The sequence below is a fragment of the Lupinus angustifolius genome, unplaced genomic scaffold, assembly GCF_001865875.1.
Source record: "Lupinus angustifolius cultivar Tanjil unplaced genomic scaffold, LupAngTanjil_v1.0 Scaffold_5_103, whole genome shotgun sequence".
NCBI classification, from domain to species: Eukaryota; Viridiplantae; Streptophyta; class Magnoliopsida; order Fabales; family Fabaceae; genus Lupinus; species Lupinus angustifolius.
Window position 1 is genome coordinate 27,420 of NW_017717315.1, and position 22,417 is coordinate 49,836.

Genomic DNA, 22,417 nt, shown 5'->3' on the forward strand with positions numbered 1-22,417 from the left:
TGTGCAGGACTAGACAATCTTTGCTCCAAAATAAATTTTAAACTTTGCTCATAAGAAAGGATCACAAAAGGATGAATGGATAAGTATTGATGCCATTTAGAAACAACATGGACCAAAGGTAGTAATTCTCTATCATAAATTGAAAGCAACCTGTTTTTAGGGGCCAACACATTTCTTATCAAAGCAATAGGATGCTTATCTTGCATGAGGACGACCCCTATACATATGTTGGAAGCATCTATTTCTACTAAAAATGGTTTCTACATATTAGAAATGGCCAAAACTGGAGTAGTACTCAAGGCCTGTTTGAGCTATTGAAAGGCTTGAGAAGCTGCAGGGGTCCATAGGAATGAATTCTTCTTTAAAAGGTCAGTGAGAGGTGAAGCAATTTTGATATACCCCTTAATAAATCTTCTATAGTACCCAGTGAGACCCCAAAATCCTCTAAGTTGTTTGACTGTTTGAGGGACTGGCCATTCTTGTACTGCTTTGATCTTTGATGGATCAGTAGATACGCCTCAGGCAGTGATGAAGTCATATCATTCACCCTCCTATAATGCACACACATTCTCCAGCTCTCGTCCTTCTTTTTGACCAATACCACAGGGGATGCAAAAGGAGAAGAACTAGGTTGAATGACCCTTGCCTCTAGTAATTCCTTCACCATTTTATCAATGACATCATTTTGAGCTGGACGATAACTATATGGTCTCAAGCTGAAAGGACTAGACCCATCCTTGAGAACAATCTTGTGATCTTGAATTCCTCTAAATGGGGTAATTGAGTAGGCTCCTCAAACACGTCATGAAACTCTGTTTGGACAGAAGCTCTATGGTCCTCCATCTCAGAATTTGCAGCCTCTACAGAGTTCAAAACACAACATACTACATTTTGAGTTGCATGCAACAATTGCAACATGAAACAAAATTTCTCCTCAATGATAATTTGGTTAAGCTTTTCATCAGAAACCACTCGACCCTTTCCTTCCTTCGTAGTCTGCAATTTGACTTTAACCTCCCCCATATTGAATTCCATGCTCAACTTAGCAAAATCCCAAGAGATAAGTCATCATTGTCTTAACCATTACATACAAAATATAAGATCACGACTAATTAAAGGTATGCCAATAGCATTAGTGGAGAAACCATACCCTTGCATCTTCTATTGAATATTTTCACACGTGTTTGTGCCATGAATATTGTCCATGTCTGCTACTATTATTTGTAAGGGTTGGAGGGATTTAAATTTCCCACCCCCTGTTGACACAGCTTCACATTAATGAAGTTGAGTGCTCCCTGTGTCAATTAACACAAAAATTTTCCTCTTCCCTATCCAGCCAAGCATGCTCATCATAGGCTATTGAGAATCTCCTGTAGTATATAGTTCCAAGTCAAAGAGACTAATTGACTGATATGGTCTTCATCATCCACTTCCATCAAGAAAACTTGCACCTTCTTCCTCTGTGGACACTCATGGCTAGGTGCAAACTTCTCATGACAGAAAGAACACAGGTTCTGAGCACGATGTCCATCCATTTCCTTAGGTGATAACTTCTTTTGAAAGGTATAATTTGGTTTTCCAAGAACTCCCCTCACTAAACTTCCATCAACCACGTGTTTATCATTATGAACCTCATTCTTGTCAAACACAACATTACTCCTCTTATTCCACCCCCCCCCATTACCATAACTTCTAGTGCTAGGATTGATGTGTTTTTGTAATAATTTCAAGCTATGCTCTTGCAACTTTGTGATGTGCGTAGCCTCTAATAATGTACATCGTGCAAACATCTTCACGCCATTGCTCAGTTATGAATTGAGGCCTCCCAGATAACAATGTAGCTTCTGTGCCTCAGTCAATTCGGTCTTTCCCACAAAATTGTCAAAAGCTTCATGGTAATCATTGAGACTTCCCGTTTAAGTATGCCTTTCCTCCATAGGAGAATCAAACTCCATTTCAAAACGCATCCTCAAGGCTTCGGCAAATTTTATCCACGAAAGCCTTCACATGACACTTTGTTCCAAGCTCTGGAACCAACATAAAGAGTTATCATCGAGTGCAATGCTTGTAACAACCACCTTGTCTCCTTCTGGCGTAACATCTAATGTGAAGAATCGCTCACACTTTGCAATCCAAGAATCCACATCTTCACGAGTGAATTTTGGAAAATCCAAATGTGTTAACCGTGTAGAAATGTGATTCTCACCATATTCTCCACCTCTATGTTGATGCACCGTTGATAATTCAGTAACTTGCAAACCAATTCCCCGCATCGCTTCTTGAAAACTCTTGAATTGGAACTCAAATCGATCTTTCAATTCTTTCAAGTGTCTCATAATGCATGGTTCAATCGACGACATGATTCTTTCTTCCGCTTCACGAATCGTAGTTTGTAAACGAGTTGCTTCCACCATAGGTCACCGTGAATTGCAAGCTCTTGATACCAATGTTATGAAGAAAAGAGATTGAATGAAGAAGCAAAGGAAGGAGATAGAAAACAAATAGAATGAATGAGAATGAGAGAGAATTTGGAAAGAATGAAATTCTGTTATTCATCACAAGTACTCCTATAGCTGTAAATTTTAGTATTTAACCAAACTGATTTTACAACTAACTTTCCTGCCAACTACCTAACTCATTATTCATTCACTAATACAATTATTCATATCATAGTCATCCTTGAATCGAAATTTATCTTGGTTTTATCCATAGATTTATCAATGAAATAGGTAACTTTAACCATAGTTGTGAGCTTAGGATCATCAATAATCTTCATAAGCATCTAACATTTATTGCAAAAGTTACATGCTATTTTGACCATTTGTGAGTAGCCTAGGACTACAAATCTCGCATGGTTGATTAGGCATTTTAAAGTCTTTTATTCCATAGTTTTATTGATCTTATATCCAAATCGCTCACAAGTCGCAATCAAGTTTTGGTTATAGGTACGAATGTCGCTCTAGCTCAAATATCATAATTATTATAATTATTAACAACTCAAAGGAGAAGAAAATGAGTTAAAGACTGTATATGGGGGTTTATTTTGTTGTGCTAGGAATATAAAATAGTTTAATTGTGTGGCCAAACTATAATCAAACTATAATGCAATTATGGCTAAACAAAATAAAACCAACCATCACAAGCTAGAAGTTGGAAAAACTCAAGGAATGTTTGTATCTAACTTTGAAGAAGTACATTGTCCCTTCGTAAATTTCATCTCACTTTTAAATGACCAAAATGAATTTCTGTTTTTTAATAAAAGTCCTGAAACTTTCTAAAACTTCTAAATAGGTTCTTCTATATACAAGTTAATAAGACATGATAATAAGTCTAACTCATTTATATATCATCTTGTGAAAGAGAATAAAAAATACCTCCTTTTAAATATTTATGTATTGTTTGTGTAAAGATTTATATAATCAATACATTGTTTATTGTTCATCTGTATACTTTTTGAAGAGTCTATGATACTAAAACATAAACAGCATTGCATTTATTTTTTCTCTTACTTCTATCTAACTCATTATAATAATGATATTAAAAAAATGCATTTGGTTTTTCATGCTCAACTTTTGCAATTTACTTAATGATATGTTTTGGTGGCTTGACTATTGAACATAATGGCCTAGTTGTCAGATTTGAATAGTTTAAGGAGCTTTTATTTGAAATCAAAGTTTATGGTAGTCATTTCAAAGTTACCTAAAGTCTAGGTGGATATTAATACGTTTTTCTCATTTATTACGTTTCAGCTTGGCTATGTTTTGAAACTAAACCTCCCAAAGCTTTCCTCAAATGGCTACTTTGAATTGAAACCCATCCACAATGGTGAAGCCATCAAGGTTGCATAAACCGGTCCATTGACATTTTTCACATTTCCTGATAATTTAAACAACCCCAAACATTTTACAATATTCACGCCACTCTACAAACACTCATATAATTAACGCACTCTTCTTTTGTAATTAAACTTTCAATCAAAATAAAATGCCAAAGAATATTTCGTTGAAAGAGCACGCTCACAGCTGATGGTGGTTAAAGTAGGGGCGAGCATTAACTAGGTTGGTTGAGATAAAGGTTTTGATGGTACTCTGACTAGGGGTGGGCCTGAACTAGGTTGGGCTGGATAAAGGTTTATCTCTTATCCGGCCATAAATATTGGTCGAGTCATTAACTCGAAGGTAGAGGACAAACATGATCTAACTTTAGACTTGATTAATTATAATGTATATATTTTAGATGAAATCTTCTCATTATTACTTATCATTATGGATATGTAATTTGATATATAAAATGATATATGTATATAATTATTAATCATGTATATATCATAGAAATTATAGAATCAATGATATTTCTAATCAAAGAGATGTCATTATTTTGTACCCAACTTAACAGTGACACACACAAACATAATGAGTGAGTGACCATGTGGCGGTTAGATCGGGTCATGTTTGTCTCATACTCAGCCCTAAATATTGACTGAGTCTAATTTTTGAACCCGAACACGATCCTGGACCCGATGAACGAGCCATACAAGGTGAGCAAGTAGGGTCACCCTTAGCTCTAACCTTACGAAATTCATTTCAAACTATATTCTACTTCTATTGTGACCAAACCACTTCAGATTCGACATTGTTTGATTAATTTTATAAGAATGATGATTAAATATAAATAATTTATGATACAATGATAATGTAAAATCACTTACACTATTAATACATACATTGTTTATTTTTTATAAATAGCACCAGCTCAAAAAAAATTATATCAATAATACATGTCATAAGCAATCATATATATAATATCAAGTGAAAGATGGTACAACCCGAATAAAGAAACAATGCAGTCCACGTTTATAAGATCAAACAAGTCGTAAACACTTTTTAAATTTTGCATTATATTTGGAGACGCTAGGTGATACAGCAATCATGGTTTTTATTTATTTTCCGATAGTATGAGTGAGTACCTTATTACAGGGTGATTCAAGCCCCTAATCTCCAGAACATTTACAAGAATGCTTATTTACAACTATGAACAGAGGATTTTACGAGGATTAGTACTAAATTATTATCATGCTATTTAGTTCATGTCAAGTATTAGGATCATATCTGATGTCTCATAAAAGTGTACTAATCCATGTGTTATTTCTTCTGATTTATTGCAAAAAATATATTTAATTTTTTTAATAATAGTATTTTTCTTATCAATCAAAAAAAGTGAAACATGTAATGTCACACTTTTTGGATGCTCCCCAAGTATTATTGCCTACTTCCCATTTTCACCACAGGATATAAAGCGTTAAAACAAGGTTAGATCTGTTTGGTGTGTAAATTTTGGAAGGTAAACGTCAATTTTATGGGACTGGAATTTAAAACTTCATTTATTTAATTAAATATAAAATGTTCACCCAGTTTTAGTTCAGGTCAAACAGGGTAATAGAATAACTCACCTAATAAGCCTCTACGGTAGCATCTCATGCATACACATTCGAAGAGGTCATTATAATATTAAAATTTTAAAAATTAGTTTAAGAGTGAATGATTAATTGAGAAGTTTGCCAGACCCTACTGAATTCTTTTAAAAAGGACTAACTTTGTAATCTTAGGGAGAAGACACTGCTGCCTAGAAAATTCCTCAAACTTAAGCACACTAGAAAATATGGTTAACCAAAACTACTACTTCTTAGAAACTAACAAAGACGTGACTAAACTTTAACATTTCCAATAAAGCATGGCAAATAAAATTATACTGAGGGCATAAATATTTGCAATGGGGGATCTTAAAGAAGTTTTTTTAAGTCTTTAAATGAAGGAATTGCAACCATCCAAACAATACAGTTGTACTTGGGAGGAAATAAAGCAAACAGTAAATCCATACTAAATTAGTTGTCCAAAATAGCTAATCCTACAACAAGCCATAAAAAAATTACTGAGTACTACAAACATAACAAGTCCATAGTGCTGAATGGTATCATAAAAATCTAAAAGACCTTCAAATGAACTAGGGAAAAGCAGAAGAGTGTGGATTCCTGTCTACTGCTTACAGAATCTAAGACACAACATTGTCATCGAGAGAGAGCGAGGCTAGTTGATCGCCAGGTATGTTCATTTGCTGTTCAGCAACGATTCTCAACACATCAACGGCCTCAGCAACTTTAGCCTTCAGATCATCTGGAGACTCAATCAGGTGCAATACCTCAGGTTGGTCCATCTCCAAAAGCATGCCTGTAACCTTAGCTGCTGCGTCGTGTTCCAGCTGATCTACTAGCGGGTACAAAGCCTCACCAAGCATCTACCGAAACAATTGCAAGAATGAATAAGTATAGTAAAACAGTCATAGTACATATAAGACATTAAGTACTCAACCCAAATGTGCCATAAGCAATAGGTGGAAAAAAGACTTACAGTCCTCTGCTGTTCAAGAGGAGCATTTGCAAGAGCTGTAGCCAAGGCCTGAATGGGCATTGGCTGCTCCACAGCATTGTGGGTTGGCAAAATTCCTGTCAGTCGGACATCTTGCACGTTGCGGCCAGGAGGGTAACCATAGACCCGTCCCCTTGGAACCATCTGAGAAACAAATCAAAAAGTATCTCCCTGTCAGCATACAGAATTAGTATAGACAAGGAAAATTGTCACAGAAGTTGTGCAAGAGCAGACCTGCTGCTGGGATTGTTGCACAGGACCTGCTCCTCGGTTCCCAGCTGGGTGCTGGCCTTGCTTGCCCTGCTGAACCATTGGTAAAAAGAAGCTCGGCATTGGACCACTGCCAGGCCTTGTTCCAGGAACAAGTTGCTGCTGGTAACCAAATCCAGCCTGCATATATTGTTGGAGTATAATTACTGTTATTTTAGATTTAATAAATTAATAAATACATGTAAAATGAGAGAATATAATGTTGATGGATTGGTTATGATGGACATCAACACAAAACAAAACATGTAGCAGACGCAGGAAGAACAATACAATACATCTAGTAAGGTATTATATTAACAAGCAGGTAGGTTTTAACTCAACAAATTTTGAAGCAATTGACATGTAAAAAACAAGCTAATATGAAAATTGAACAATGACACAAATAACCAGTAAATAGTTACTTGTTGAGGAATCATGGCTGGGGGTCCTTGCCCATACAAAAATTGCTGTCCTAAACCAGGAGTACGAGAAGGGTAGAGTTGCATATGAGGTGCAACAGAAGGATTAATTGCAATAGGCCTTATTTGAGAAAATTGTGCCTACATGGAACAAGTTATTACAGTGAATAGTTAATGACTGCACATATAAATGCAATGAAAAATAACGTCAGTTAAGCTTATCATCTTCCAACCTACAGTAACCATTCCCTTACAGCACATCCCAAAAAAAAACAAATGACATCATAGTAGAAGCTGCAACAAAAAGAGCAAAAATTAAAGAATGTGTGGTACTAAGGAGACCACGAAAATTTTTATTACTTTGAAGAACAATCACATGTCACGATTGGGAATTATTTTTCCTGATATGACAAAAACAATCTGCATATGATAAGTATTGAACCAAATGAAATTAAGCATTACACTAAACCATTTGACTATAAAAAATATTCATGGAGCTACAAAAAACAACTGCCAACATTGAACAATTTGTGAGAATCTGTTATGACAAACCCAGTTAATTATAAAGGACACAAGCAAAATTTGACCCACCATCACAAACTCTGAAGCACGGATTCGTCGAACACCCTCACGTGTCGGTGTCCAACACGTATCCGACACGGATATGCTCAGATTCGCGTAGGATACGTATCCGTAGAGTATCCAAAAATTAAAAAAATAAAATAAATAAATATCAAGACACGTATCAGATTCGTTTTCAATAAAATACAGGAATATATAGATTCGTTTTCAATAAAATACAGGATAATATAGATTCGTTTTCAATAAAATATAGGATAATATAGATTATTTTTCAATAAAATAGGATAAGATAGATTCGTTTTCAATAAACACTAACTTATTTAAAGGTCACATAGACTCATACGAACATACCGTCACACCACATTGACCCTCCGATAGCTGGTCCACCATACCGACTCTCTAATCCACAACATCGCCGACAAGGAGAAGATGAAATTGATACTATTTTTGTTTCTAGGTCTAGATAATAAGCAATTTAATGAATTATTCTACTATATTTCTAGTTTTGGTACTTGGAATTTTGGAGGACATGGATTTTCAATTTCGATTATATTTTTTATTTTGGATATTTTGATTTACACTTATAATTTTATCATATTTTATGTGTTTTTTATTATTTTATTCACGTATCTTTGAACGTATCGTATCCTATATTTTAGAGAAAAAAAGATGTGTCGACGTATCGGATACGTATTGTATCCGACATACGTATTTGTGCTTCATAGATCACAAAAATATATATTACCTGTAATCTTGCTCTTCTCTCTTCCTTTCTCTGTGCAAGGGCAACATATAGAGGTTTGCCAGCAATCATTTTACTATTCATCTCCACAAGCTGCAAATATTAACAGATTTGTATTTGAACAATATAGTTTTTCGTTTAAAAAAAGGCATTAGTAATCTCAAACTTACAGCTCGAGAAGCTTCCTCAGGAGTTGAAAACGCAACAAATCCTGATCCTCTACTGGCTCCACTTGGGTCTCGCATAACCTGCACGGTCATGTACAAAGAAATTAACTGCTCAATTTCTGCTACCAAGAGGATGGCAATTTGACCATTACAAATACTAGTCAAAAGGAATGACATTTGCATACTTTGTATGATGTAATTGTACCAAACTCGGAGAACAGTTCTTTCAGCTTTTCATCACTGATGATATCATCCAAGTTCTTGAGATACAAGTTCACACCTTGATATTTGTCAACAATCTCTTTTTTACTTTGCTCAAAACGTCCTTTGAGTTCTTGCTCTCTTTCAGTTTTTTTCAGGGCTTTCCCAACATACCACTCCTTGTCATCAATTTTTTTCCCATTGAGTGCCTCAACAGCTTTAGCAGCATCATCTGGGTTTTCAAAGTTAACAAAACCGAAACACTTCGATTTCCCATCACCATCTCTCATTACGACAACACTAGTAATGGTCCCATATTCTCCAAAAAATTTCTTCAAGTCATCATCTATCATTGAATCTGATAGGTTTTTCACATAGACATTATTGAATTTTGTCTTATTGAGGAAATTGTCTCTATCTTGCTTCCGTAGGAAATGACCTACATATACCTGCTTATCATTCAACAGCATGCCATTCAACTTATCAATAGCACTCTGTGCAGCCTCTTTGCTATCGAATTGAACAAAACCATAGCCTTTAGACTGGCCAGATGCATCAGTTGCTATTTTGCATGAAAGAATATGTCCGAAGGAAGAAAAGGTATCATGCAGACCTTTGTGATCAATTGCCTCGTCCAAATTCTGTAACAACAACAGAAACAGGAGATTGTAAGATTAAGCAAATTAATAGAAACAATAACGAGAAATAGAAACTGAGTCCTTGAATTTATTCTCCACTACAGTGGCCTCCCTGATTTCTATGTGTTTGAATTTGTTAGTGATTGGATTAAGCTTACTTTGTATTCAAACAGATTATAATCAAAATCTTGACTCATTTTTTAGGCTCACAAAAAAATTCTACACAAGTGATTTTGGATAAAATGATTTGTTTACAGGCCAAATTAGAGATTAGAAAATATAGCTTGTAAAACACAGAATTTTAGCTTAAGGAGATGGTAAAATTTAATAAGTCAATTGAAACAATAACAAAAAATGGGAACTTAGTCCCTCAAATTATTCCCCGCTACACTGCTAGACTGCTAGAGTCTACTCCCTGATTTCTATATGTTCGAGTTCGTGGGTGCTTGGATTAGCTTAATTTGTGTTCAAAACAGCTTATAATTAAAATTTGTGAGCCTGGTTGTTTAGGCTTATAAAAATGGCACTGCAGAAGTGATTTAGGAAAAGAGTGGTTCTAAGGAAGTGATTTTGGCAAAGTATTTTTATAAAAACTGAGAATATAGCTTATAAAACAACTAAATTTAAGATTCTATTTATGCTTCTGCTTTTAAATGAATGCAAAACCAAACAAATGTGCAATCATCAGAAATGATGTGTTAATCAAAATAATAAGTTTTTTTTTTTGTCAAAAATAGATTGAACGACCATGCTATTATTGGGATAGCTTTTTGGAAGAAATAATGGCAATTTCCCCCATAAATAAGTAAATAATCAAAACGAACATGCAACTACTCCCTGAAACTTCATAAAACTCAATGACATGCGAGTCTAACTACATTCTCATTTCATAATTAACAACACACTCGTACACAAATAAATAAATTGAGCAAGTAAAATGAAAGTGAAGGATAATTCCACGGACACATGCTTATTTATTCTATCATTAGAAATTATATAAAAAATGCAATAAGAGTCACCTTGACAAAAATATTGGCAGTAGCACTCTTGCGAATACTAGGATCTCTATGAGAATACATGACTCTAATAGATTTGTTATTCAGTGGAGTAAAATTCAGCACATCCAATGCTCTTGCAGCTGTAAATAAAGATTAACTAATTAACATGACAAAGAATAACATTAAGAGTTTAATATTTATATTAAATGCATAGTTGTGAAAAAAGTACCTGGTTCAACTAAAAAACCGGCCCAGTCCACATACTGTTACGGTATAATATCGATCATTGAATAATATAAGTCAAAACTGACTGACCAGTTTTCATTTAAATGGTACTGGTTGCACCAGTTGAACAGTTATAACACGTATCAGTATATGACTGGATGATCGATATTAATCACATCGAATGAAAGGTAAAAAAAAAACTCGGTACATAAATATTAAACTCTAATATTAATCCCAAAATGCATTCATCGAAAGTAACTTTTCACAGTAAAAAATATAAATAACTAACCATCCTGAGGGTTACTGTAGTTAACATAACCGTAACCGAGTGACTGATGAGTGGTTATGTCACGACACACCCTAACCGAAACGACTAGTCCAATCTGGCTGAACAGATCGAAGAGCTGAGAATCGTTTACGTTAAAGTCAAGATCTCCAACGTACAACGACGTCGTCGAGAAGCTCGTGTTAGGAGCACCCGGAGCGACACCGTTTTGCGGAGGTGGACCCGATACAGGACTCTGAATCTGCGCCATTACTACCACCGTCGAAATAGCTTAACTGATAAGTTTTTAAAAAAAAAATCCGAAGTAGAAAATTAAAGAACTTCGATTTTTTTTCCTTTTTTTGTTTTTGGTTGTAGAAAAAATAAGGATAGTTCCGTCAGAGATGGTGGTAAAACGACGGCGTAAAACTGATATTTTTTTTGGATTTTTTGTATTAGGTAAGTAAAAGGGCGGAGAGAAAGAAGCACCGCGCGAGAGCAAACTTGAGGGAGTGGTTTATATAGTGGGATGGTTGTATGTGCTGTTTGGTTAGGAGGGTAACTCATATGGCCCACGTTGTGTATAGGTTTTGAAGCCCAAAGCCCAAACAATTCGGTAAGTTAAATTTTGGAGAAGAAAAAATGAAGAAAATAAGAATCATAGTGGGGTTGGACGGATATGAGTAGTGCTCCATGCCCATATTATTTATGGATCCCATATGGTAGCAGATATATATGAGTACCCAACAAATTTTTAAGTATATATATATGTATACATACATATGTATATATATATATATATATGGTAAGAAATAGGATATACTTACTCTAGAAATAAGTTTAAAAAACTTATTTCATATATTAGCCATCAATGTAAATATAATGATTTAGATTTACTTACTAATTCAAATAATTTAATTCCTCTAGAATTGATGACTAAGATCTGAAGTAAGTTTTTTAACATTACTTTTAAACTAAGTGGATCACTCTCATATTGTAACAATCTATAAATACATGATATAGTCATTACATGGATAATAAAATATGTGTACATTTTAAATTTATCATTATATTTCACTCACTAAACTTTATTATAAAATTATAAAATAATAAAAGTATGATATATAAAATATTATTTAAAAACAAATTTATATTTTTTAGAGTATTTGTTGTGGGTATTTTTTGTTGGTACATATGAGACGATTATTCTTAGCATTCTAATGAGTGAAGGTTTAAGAACAATTTTACAAATGTATTTCATGATTCATAAAATTTTCAATCATGTTTCTTCGTCTAGAAAATTCAATTAACCGTCCAGTTTTAGTACTTTCTAGCCTAACAATAGGAGCACATTCCAATCTAGATAAAATTGACACATCACTTTACTTTATTGGTAAATTGTTATGTTTAGATAGAATTTTAAGAAAGTTGTTTTTTATCATTATATTCTTATTCTTTTCGGGTAGAACATTAATGTTGGTCTTATTTTGACCAAATATTTTGAATATTAATTTCAATTAAGATATGGAAATCAATAAAATAAGTTTTTCCAATAAAGTTGTTTTAATATGTGTAAAAAATTGAATATCTTATCTTAAAAGAACTAAATCATATAATAATTATATGGAGCCTTATATATATAGTAATAAAAGATGTATATTTTTTGGTATAAATAGAGGTATTTCATCACCTTATGGATAATGAACTAATTATTTTTTGTTTTATGGTTGTCTATTCCAACAAATATTACTTTTACGAATCAAACCTTCAATATTTTTGGTCTATCTAAGGATCAAGTTATGTTTTACACTACTAGAGCAATACTTTGTTGGTCATAAAACAAATAATTAATATATAGAAAATTACTTTATTTACCAAAAGATATAGAAAGTCCTATAGTCAATTTTTTGTCACATATATTTTATGATAAAAGTGTCTTCTTATTTATTAAATTTATCTTTTTTATATAGAAAATATCAATGTTTTGTTGAATTTCATATTCATTGTTTAAAAATATCATTTTTTTTTTTAATTTGCCTTGATTTATTTTTAGGATTTATTTTACTATAAATAATTTAAACTTTTATTATAGTTTAAATTTTTATTATTTGATTTATGTCTCAGATGTGATTTGATTAATCGTCTATACATTTATACTATATAAAATAACAAACCACAATTAGAGTTTAGATATACAAATTTTCTTATCTTTTGTCTTTTTTATCCTCTTCTTTATTTATCTAAGCAAAAATAAAATTTAAAATATTTTTCCACTTCTCGACATTTCTCATTTTGTTTATTTTACTAGTTTTCATTATAATGTTATGATTCACATTTTTTTCTTTTTTATCATTGTTTGTGCAATAAAAAATTATAAGTTATTCCTCTTTTCATATTTTTCCCTTTCTCATTCTTCAACCTTTATTTTCCTAGCTAAAAATAGAGATGTGTATAAGGTTTCTCTCTTTATCTTTATTTTCCAATTAAATATCTAATTTTTCCACCCGCTCTAAATTGGGCATGTCACAACTGGGAAAGGAAGACGATTATCCACATAAGCTAGACAAGATGAACAATTCTTAAAAGCTCATTCGAGCCTTAACCAAAAAGATCAAACAATCCATAGAGACGTCTCATCAACCAAGCAGAAACAACATGACAACACGAGACTTACTCCTAATACTCCTTTAATGTACTCTTGCACAAGGTTCTCACCTCAACTTCACAACCTCGACCCTACTACAAGCCATAATCTACTATATGCTACTATATTTTTAATCAGACGACAAAATGGACTCACATTACAACTACATGTGCCATCCATAGAGTACGAACTTGTTAAAGCCGCCCGACACTATAAAGCAACCCACACTTATCTGGGGCAGACCCGACAAACTCTTTGGTTGGCTAGGCCCAGAACATGTACGAAAGAATATTCCTCCCATTTATCCAGTTTAAATAGGAGGATTCCCCTTTATGAAAATTTACCCACATTACTTACTTTTGCCTACATATTTATTTCATTTTCTCTTATATTATTCTCTCTACCTCCTTCACATATTGACTTGGTCATCAAAGTATCTTTTTTAGGTACATCTCCCAATGCATTCAAGCACTTCTCAAGAAATACTAGAAGACTCTACTCGAGTTTTCGTACATCCTGTAACACCCCTAAAATTATTTCATAATTACTATATTTAATCTCTTGGAACAATGAGTATTTTTTTTTTTAAATTACATATAACTTACAAAACATTTTTTCCCATTTTATCTATTATCTTTCAAGACGTCACATTTTCAAACATTTGTGGAAATAATTTCTTAATACTTAAAATGTATTTGAACGAAACACAATTCTTTTCTGAATACTTCTCATTAATCAATTCTTGAATTTGTAATACGTACATCATGGTTTACAAAATACAAGGCGAAGTCTATTCTTCGCTCCTAACAAAGACTAAAAATACAAATAAAAATAAAATAGTGGCGGGGATGTTGGCATTACAAAATTACCCTACATAGGTTCCTTATCAAAAGAAAGAAAGGAGCTCCTAGACTGGTGGTGCACTGGAAACCTCACTCGAGTCTTCCTCGATCTCTGAGTCTGTAGAGATCTCTATAACCCCCACTGAATCCTCTATGCAAATTAACTCTACACAGTCATCATCCTCGTCCTCCACTACCTCATATGATGTCTAATCCATTGACGGATCCGGAGTGTACCCCCTAGGACCCGATGAAGTAGTCATGCCTGCTCCTTCTACCCCTCTTGGCGTTGAGTCTATAGATGAGAATCCCGATTGGGACCAGGTCCTAACAACCTCCGATCTCCCTCGTGCCTCAGCTGGTGCGGATGGACGGACAGGTACGGGCCTTCGCAATGGTAGGATGAATGATGCTTCCCGAACTGCGTAATGTGTCGGGAGATGCAACATAGAGCCATCACATACGAGATCCAATTCCAGCTCGCAAGGACTAGTGTAGGTGTATTTGTTTCCTTCAACGCTCCATGCCCCCTCCTGGACATGGTAAAATGGTAGCCCCTGATCATCGCCAATCTGTCCATCTAAACATAGATGTATACGAGTACACCAAAAAGAAAGCGAGAGAGTAAAACATCTAATGAAAAGCTTATCATTTACGTTGTGAAATTACACAGAATATCACCCCAAGACAAAGAAAAATACAGATATATCTAATGATCATACACCATGTATTAATGATGAATGAAGTATAAAACTTATGATTTTAGAATTAATATCGATAAATACCATGTATGCATGCTAAGCATATGTCCACCATCCTTTCACCATTATCCTCTCAATAACTATTTGGAAATAACCGAGAGTACAGGTCCCATAACAAGCCGATTTCATCGCACCAAAACTTATTCCTCGCAAGGATATATATATGATCGATATGTTCCAATGGAACTGTCCATTTCAGGATGATGTCGTATCAAACACTTTCTGGGCATCCCTCTTATCGATCCTGATTGTAAAGAGGGGTTGTCAGAGATCATCTAGTTTGCATTATGAGCACTATCTGATCCAACAGAATACATCATCCAGGAATATACGAGACTCATCTCATCTAGACTCTCCCTCAAGACTTTGCTGACGAATCACCGCCATCGCCATTCCTCTCAACATCTCGGGGCTCGTTCGTCTCCCGTAAATTTTCTCTCCACTACTTTATTATTCACAATGAATATGCACACTAACCGAAGTTAGCAAATTAAAGCTTTTAATCCATCTTTGATAACGATCTGCCCATCCTAAGACATCTCCCATCGGGAATGCTTCTAGTGGGACCAGATCTTAACATTTAAACCATAGAGAATAAACCTCAGCACTACTACAAATCATCGCTGAATCACCCTAGATGGCTCTCAAGCCAAGCCTCTTACAGTCAGACGATCTCGCTGTGTGGGCATAATATAACACTTGTGGTCCTCATCCTTAACCATGAAATTCTTTACATACATCACTTTAGATATGGCAACTCTTCTTTGTATCATTTCCAAGAATTTCATATAATTATTCATCTTTACAACATTTACTTATTGAAAGAATATTATCTCTAATAAAGGTGTTTTAGGTTTTATTGAATAGGATTGTAAGTGAATAAATTCTTGATGGCAAAAATGTCATTAGACTCTCGCACATGTGAGAGTTATCGTTCAGACGACTTAAGAACTCTTGTCTGTATGGAGCCCTCTCGCTCAAGCTAGAGTTGTCTTGCTCAAGCGAGGGAATCACCATTTTTATAAGGCACCTATGGCTTAAGCGAGACTTGTCTCGCTTAAGCAAGAAAACAACCAGTTTTCTTTGTGCATATTTCAGCTCATGCGAGAGCTATCTCGCCCAAGCGAGAAAACCCGTTTTCTCTGGACACTTCTCACTCAAGCGAGAGCTATCTTGCTCAAGCGAGAAAAGCCTGAAACTTAGCTAATTTTTTTTTCTCAATGAAAAGTTTTCTCATGTATAACACATGTTTTTAAGCCTTGAATTTAACAATTATCTCATACGTATAATTCTGAGAACAATTATCCGAGCAATATTAAACAAGAATAATCATGACATCTTCATACATAACATAACCTAACATAATTCGGCATAAGAAATATTGTTGTACTTAATCGAAACAAAACATACAATTGATTAGGTACGAGTTTTCTTAATACCCAAGACAACTCCAAACTTGTGAGGGAGTTTGGAGATCCTGAAGCATATTCGGACACCATTGTGTCACGATGTTTTCCCCCTCACCTGAGTGTGTCATGCAGATTGTTTCCTCGATTCTATGTGAGCTTAATTCGTCGGGTCTTTTCTCGAACTCTTCGTCACGCCAAAATCATAATAACGCTAATTAGGTCATTTTAATAATTATTATTCTTACGAAATAACCTTTTACGCGAAAATAAAACTTCAGATCTAAAATGAACTTAATCGCTTACATCCATCCGATTGAAGGTTAGGTATTTCTTGAATCATCATTTATCAATAAAAGTCTTATATCACAACGACACTTTCTAAAGTGAAGTTTTAACAAAACTTATAACGTAATTATGTCATAATCTATGGATATACACCAGGTTAGTTCCTAGGAAAGAGAGGTGGGTCGTAAAGATACACTTAAATACCAAGTCTTTCCTTAGATAGAACTTTTCTATACATGTATTTCCACTTCATTACATTTTTCTCGTAATGATAACTATTCATAAAACTTATCTTTTGCAAGTAAAATATTTTTATTAAGATTAACCTTTTTAAGTAAGATTATTAAGTCAGACTTACCATTTTAAAGTAAGTCAACTTAAACAAAATCAATACTTTTAAATCAAGACTTTTTAAGTCAATCTTACCACTTTAAATTAAGCGTGTTAACCAAGATCAACACTTTTAAATCATTTTTTCTATCTAAGACTTCATAACACTTTAGGTTTATAATCATAAGTTAACATTTTTACTACTTTACTATCCAAAACTTCATAACACTTTAAGTTTATGAAGTCAAGACTTTAATAAATCATCTTTTCATCCAAAATCATTACTTTAACTTGGAAATCAAAGAATAACATATGTTAAACAACCTTTTACACATAATACCTTTAAAAAATAAATTTTTTCAGCAAAAACTCATAAACATTTTGAACTTTCAAGAATAGACATAAACTTTTCTTAAACACAATAAAAGTTCCGTTGATGTTCAAATCATCACATTTAAATACTAACAATAATTTCCAATATTTTTAAAGCAAATAAACTCATCTAACCTTGTCCAAAGATATAGTTTTTCCATCTAAGAACAATGAATAAATTTTAAGTTTTACATGAGTCAAAAACTACACGAAGGTTCATATGATTTCATTATCATACCCTTTAGTCATGATTTACAAAATATTTAAAGAAAACAAACATAAACTCAACTTCATGAATAACATATTAAGATATCATAATTTTCTCATGGTGCATGTGGAGAAAAATGGAGAAGAGAAAAAAAGAAAGAATACATTAACTTTCTTTAGAAGAATTAGTGTAAAAATGAGAGGATGAGGTGAGGTATTTATAGGAGAGCCTCACCCTCTCTCAAATCTTAAAATTAATGAGACACAATCTAGCTATAGGCTAGCTTAGGTGATGTGTCTAATGGTGGTGGAGTGAGGAGATTTGGTTAGTGATTTAGGGGATTATGGAAGCTTTGACATTCCTTGTTTGACAAGTCATTGACCCATGATGTGATTAATACTCCGACTTGATTGATGCAACATGATTTTTCAATTGAAGTCATGCCCGAGTATTACTGGGTAACTTCGTCCGAAAATATACGATCTACTGATTTAGGTTTTTTGCCCAAAATGTCGAAACATGAATTTTGAGGTGAAAAATACCTAGAGATGAGTCACACACAAACTTGGTGTCTATTTTGACTGGAAATAATATTTTGAAGCCAATGATGAAATCGAAATTCGATTATGAGTTACATAACTCAAAACCTGGGCGAAAACTCGATAAAATGACCCGAAATTGTCTCAGAAACTTTTATTCTCCAAAAATCTTGAAAAAGGGGGCAAGCAAGAATATTATAATACAAGACTAAAATTCAACTGATGTTTAGCCTAAAACATTACTAATTAATTTCTATAATTAATTTATTAACAACTAATTACTTAATTAAACGTGCTCGGAAAAACATGGTATTACACATCCAAACCCCACCTTTACTAGACCAAAGAACACAATTGAAACTTTTGAATATTATTAATTTTTATTTTATTAAAAAATAGCTATGTTTATGAGATTTTTTATGCAATTAAATTGTAAACTTATCTAATTTCATTATTGATTCTCTTATTATTTTTTTGTGGATAGAATAATCAAATTTTTCAATGATTCTAGAAAAATGTTTTACATATATTAAGCATCTTCAATAAAATAATATAATATGAATCTAATGAGTAATGTTTGAGTAATTTATTTATGTAACGTGACTAATGGTATATACTATATAATTTAAATATCACATTATTATGCTAATAAAAAGGCTAAAATTAACCCTCCACCTGGTGCACAAGTTAAAAAACCATTGTAAATATCTGATTTTTCATTGAATCCTACTTCTGTGACTTAGGAGGAGGTGAATTTGATTTCGACCTCCAAATGATTTGGAGTTGCTAGTATGTTTTTTGCAGTTAAAACGGTAAAAAAAACTCTCTTTCGAACTCAATTTGATAAAAAACTATTTTTAAACATAAGTTGTGAGCTAGGGAGTAGATCTACATATCAAAGAATATATTAGTATCATGTTCTCCGTATTAAAATGTTAACTCTGCCAACTGTATGTACTTTAGTATACCCAATTTATTTATTAAAACAAAATTCTTTATTGTTGTATTTGATAAGAGTTTACTTGACTCCTACCAATCTCTATCTTCATTAAAGAAATGAAACTATGTAGTTATTAATTAAAATTTAACTAATTGGTTTGATTTGATTTTTATTTTATTAAAAATATCTATAATATAATTATTTAATTTAAATAGATGGAAGCAATAACAAAGAGATAATGTTGGTCATGCATAGACCAAATTTATGTTTTTGGATAAGAAAGGAAAAGAAGACATGAAACATAGACCCATATATTCAAATCCCATTAATTAATATTTAAATTTTTAATTTTTTTTATTTAGAAATAATTACTTTTAGAAGAAAAAATCAAAATCAATACGAAAGTGATAACACATGTAACTTTCTACTTTTAGTAGAATTGAAGAGATGACATGAGCCCTATTTGAAAGTGTAAAAGACTATCCTTGTATGTTGCAAAAGGATCACTAAATATGTTGAACTGAAGTTAGGGGTTACTATTATAATTTGTTAACCATAATCACCACACTGCCAAATTAGCTTTCATTGTACAAAAGAAGAGTTGTGCTAGGAGGAATATATACTACTATATTTGCATTTGAGACATTCAATCTTTCCATCGGTAGTGATACTTATAAGGAACAATACATAAACGTAAGATAAATAAGTTTCACAATCAACAAATTGTTGGTTTAGTGGTGTAAGGTTAAACTAGATATATATGATGATCAAAATGTCAAAGGTTCAATTTCTGATAACAACATTTGTTGGAAGGGCCAATTACGAACCTAAGAGTTTAGTTCATTACAAAAAAAATGATAAGTTATATTTGGCAATACCAAAAAAAGTTTCACAAAAAAATTGAAAATAGAATTTGCACGTTTTTGGAAATTGCTTAAAGTATTAAAGTTTGTGCCAATTTTGTCCGATAAAATCATATATAGTACTGAAAAGTGAAATAATAGAGTATGGGGTAAAGGTGGATTTTACCATTTATAAATTTGTTTTTATTTAAATTTTTAATCAGCATCCATTATATCCAATATTGAATAGGGCTTTACACTTTTTCACTGGATTATGTTATTACATTTATATCTAAATGATAAAAGTGTTAGAAAGTTATTTATCTTTTATTTTTGTTTTAGCCTTCATTTGGAAGGGTATAATAAAAGAGAAAGAGAGAGAAGAGAAGTTAAGGAGAAATGTCAATTTTCTCTCATTTGGTCTAGGAGAGAGTTTGATGGGAGACAGAAAAAATGAGAAGATCCCACAAAATCTCTTTCTCCTCCAAGTGAGGAGAAAATGAGAGGGGAAGAGAGACCCAAATCTATTGTCTCAAAACTATGTTCTTCACCGATAATATTAAAACAAAAATTAGTGAACATTTAATTTTTTAATTGACATGAAATATTTTCATTGATCCTCTGCATGGTTTGAAAAATAAGTTGGGAAAACAAATCCTTATCTAGTGAAGAGTGAGGAAGAAAAATCATTTATTTCTCTTATTTCTCTATACAACCAAACAACACTGAAGTTCACTATAATTCTCATATATTTCTATCTTTTTTTCTCTTTTCACTCTTTTTCTCACATATTTCTCTCTTCTTATTTTTTTTATCAACCAAATGAAACATTAGTGTCCTCTATTGAGAAAGACATATTTACTTAGCAAATGTGATTGGAAATATCTGAGTTGGTTTTAAAAGTTATTTAGAATCACACTCATTTCCAGAAATATTGGGAGAAAATAATATTTATCTCCTTTTATTTACATGAATAAAAAACTGCAAGAAAAAACAACAACCTTACCTCCAATGCAATGTTATTAAAACTGGACCGGTCATCAAACCGGTGAGGGTACTGGTTTAGTGGTTCAACCAGTGGTTCACTAATTAAACTGCATGAGATTAAACCGGTTAAACCGGATATACATGCTTATATATATATGTGTGTAAACCTGTAACAAAAATTATCTAATATGTAGATACTCAAATTTATAATCCATATTTATAGTCAAAGTAAGAATTCTCATAAACAAACAACTTTAATAAATCCAAAGTCTAAATTACAAATACAAATAGTAATCCACAAGTACTTGTCTTACTTAACAAACTCGAAACATATGACACAAGTTCATAACTTAGAATACAAAACATATTATATATTTAAAACTTTAATATCAAGGAGTCAAAGTTGTTTCATACTGATGTTCCATTTCTTCACCATTTAAGTCCAAAGCTTGACTGACGTTGTTTTCAAATTGAGGTTCGTGTGAATGAAGAAAAGGGGTTTCTAATTCTATGTGGTATGTACCTATGTGAGGTTCTTTAAAATTACATGTATGAACCGGTCGGTTCAATCAAATTCCGGCTGGTTCACTGGTTTGACACGGTTCACCGGTTTTTCTCCGGTTTACACCGGTTTTGATGCTTAGCCGGCACAACACTTGTTTCGTACCGGTTATGGGACCGGTTGGCCGGTTCTCCGGCCGGTCCGAACCGGTTTTAATAACATTGATCCAATGGGCTATTTAAGGCTTATTTATCCCAAAGCATAAAAGTCAACCCTTAGAAGTGGGAGAGTCTCATCCCAAAGATTTTTGGGAGTTCCTCTCCCCTTCACATGAGGCCTTCATTTTCTCCTTCCCCTGTTGGTGTCCATAGAGGGTTGATGCTCCATTATTGTTGTTTGTTTTTGGTTTGGAGAGAAGACCCTCAACCTTTTCCTTTGCACTTCACCATCACCACCATTTTATTTGTGATACTCACCTCTTTTCCTTTGCAATCAATGTTTTGATTTGGGGTTTTGACACTAAGGGTTTTGAATTATGAAATTGATGATATATTTATACTTTTGAGGCTTTTAGAGTATGTATACGTCTAGTTTTGAAAATAATTTTAAAATTAGATTGGTTACTTTAAGAAACGATTTGCATTTAATGGGTGATTTTTGAATTTTAATGTCAAAATCTTGTTTTGTGGACTCGATGTGAATTGAGCAAATATAAACCCGATTGTGCTTTGGGAGGATTAAAACTATAGAATGACTCGAAGTTGAATGTGCTAGGACTAAGAATGAGACTATGGCGTAAATGAAACAAATATGATGGATTTGAGTATTGAAAATACGGCGATTTGGTT

General features: G+C 33.1%; 1 protein-coding gene across 3 annotated transcripts; it reads right to left on the bottom strand.

The window, feature by feature from the left end:
• Window positions 1-5,814: 5,814 nt before the first annotated feature.
• On the bottom strand, window positions 5,815-11,397 carry LOC109337323 (polyadenylate-binding protein 2-like). 3 transcript variants are annotated; one of them, XM_019574277.1, is made up of 10 exons: window positions 10,933-11,397; window positions 10,440-10,558; window positions 8,767-9,423; window positions 8,585-8,662; window positions 8,418-8,507; window positions 7,094-7,231; window positions 6,794-6,812; window positions 6,657-6,718; window positions 6,405-6,566; window positions 5,815-6,291 (listed from the first exon to the last, which is right to left on the bottom strand). In XM_019574277.1, the coding sequence occupies exons 1-10, from the start codon at window positions 11,177-11,179 to the stop codon at window positions 6,049-6,051; spliced, it is 1,815 nt and encodes a 604-aa protein (XP_019429822.1). In that variant the 5' UTR covers window positions 11,180-11,397; the 3' UTR covers window positions 5,815-6,048. The 3 variants fall into 3 exon arrangements, with proteins under 3 accessions (XP_019429822.1, XP_019429821.1, XP_019429820.1); XM_019574276.1 differs by having other exon boundaries at window positions 6,657-6,682; window positions 6,713-6,812; window positions 10,933-11,396; XM_019574275.1 differs by having other exon boundaries at window positions 6,657-6,812; window positions 10,933-11,396.
• Between the last annotated feature and the right edge of the window lie 11,020 nt (window positions 11,398-22,417).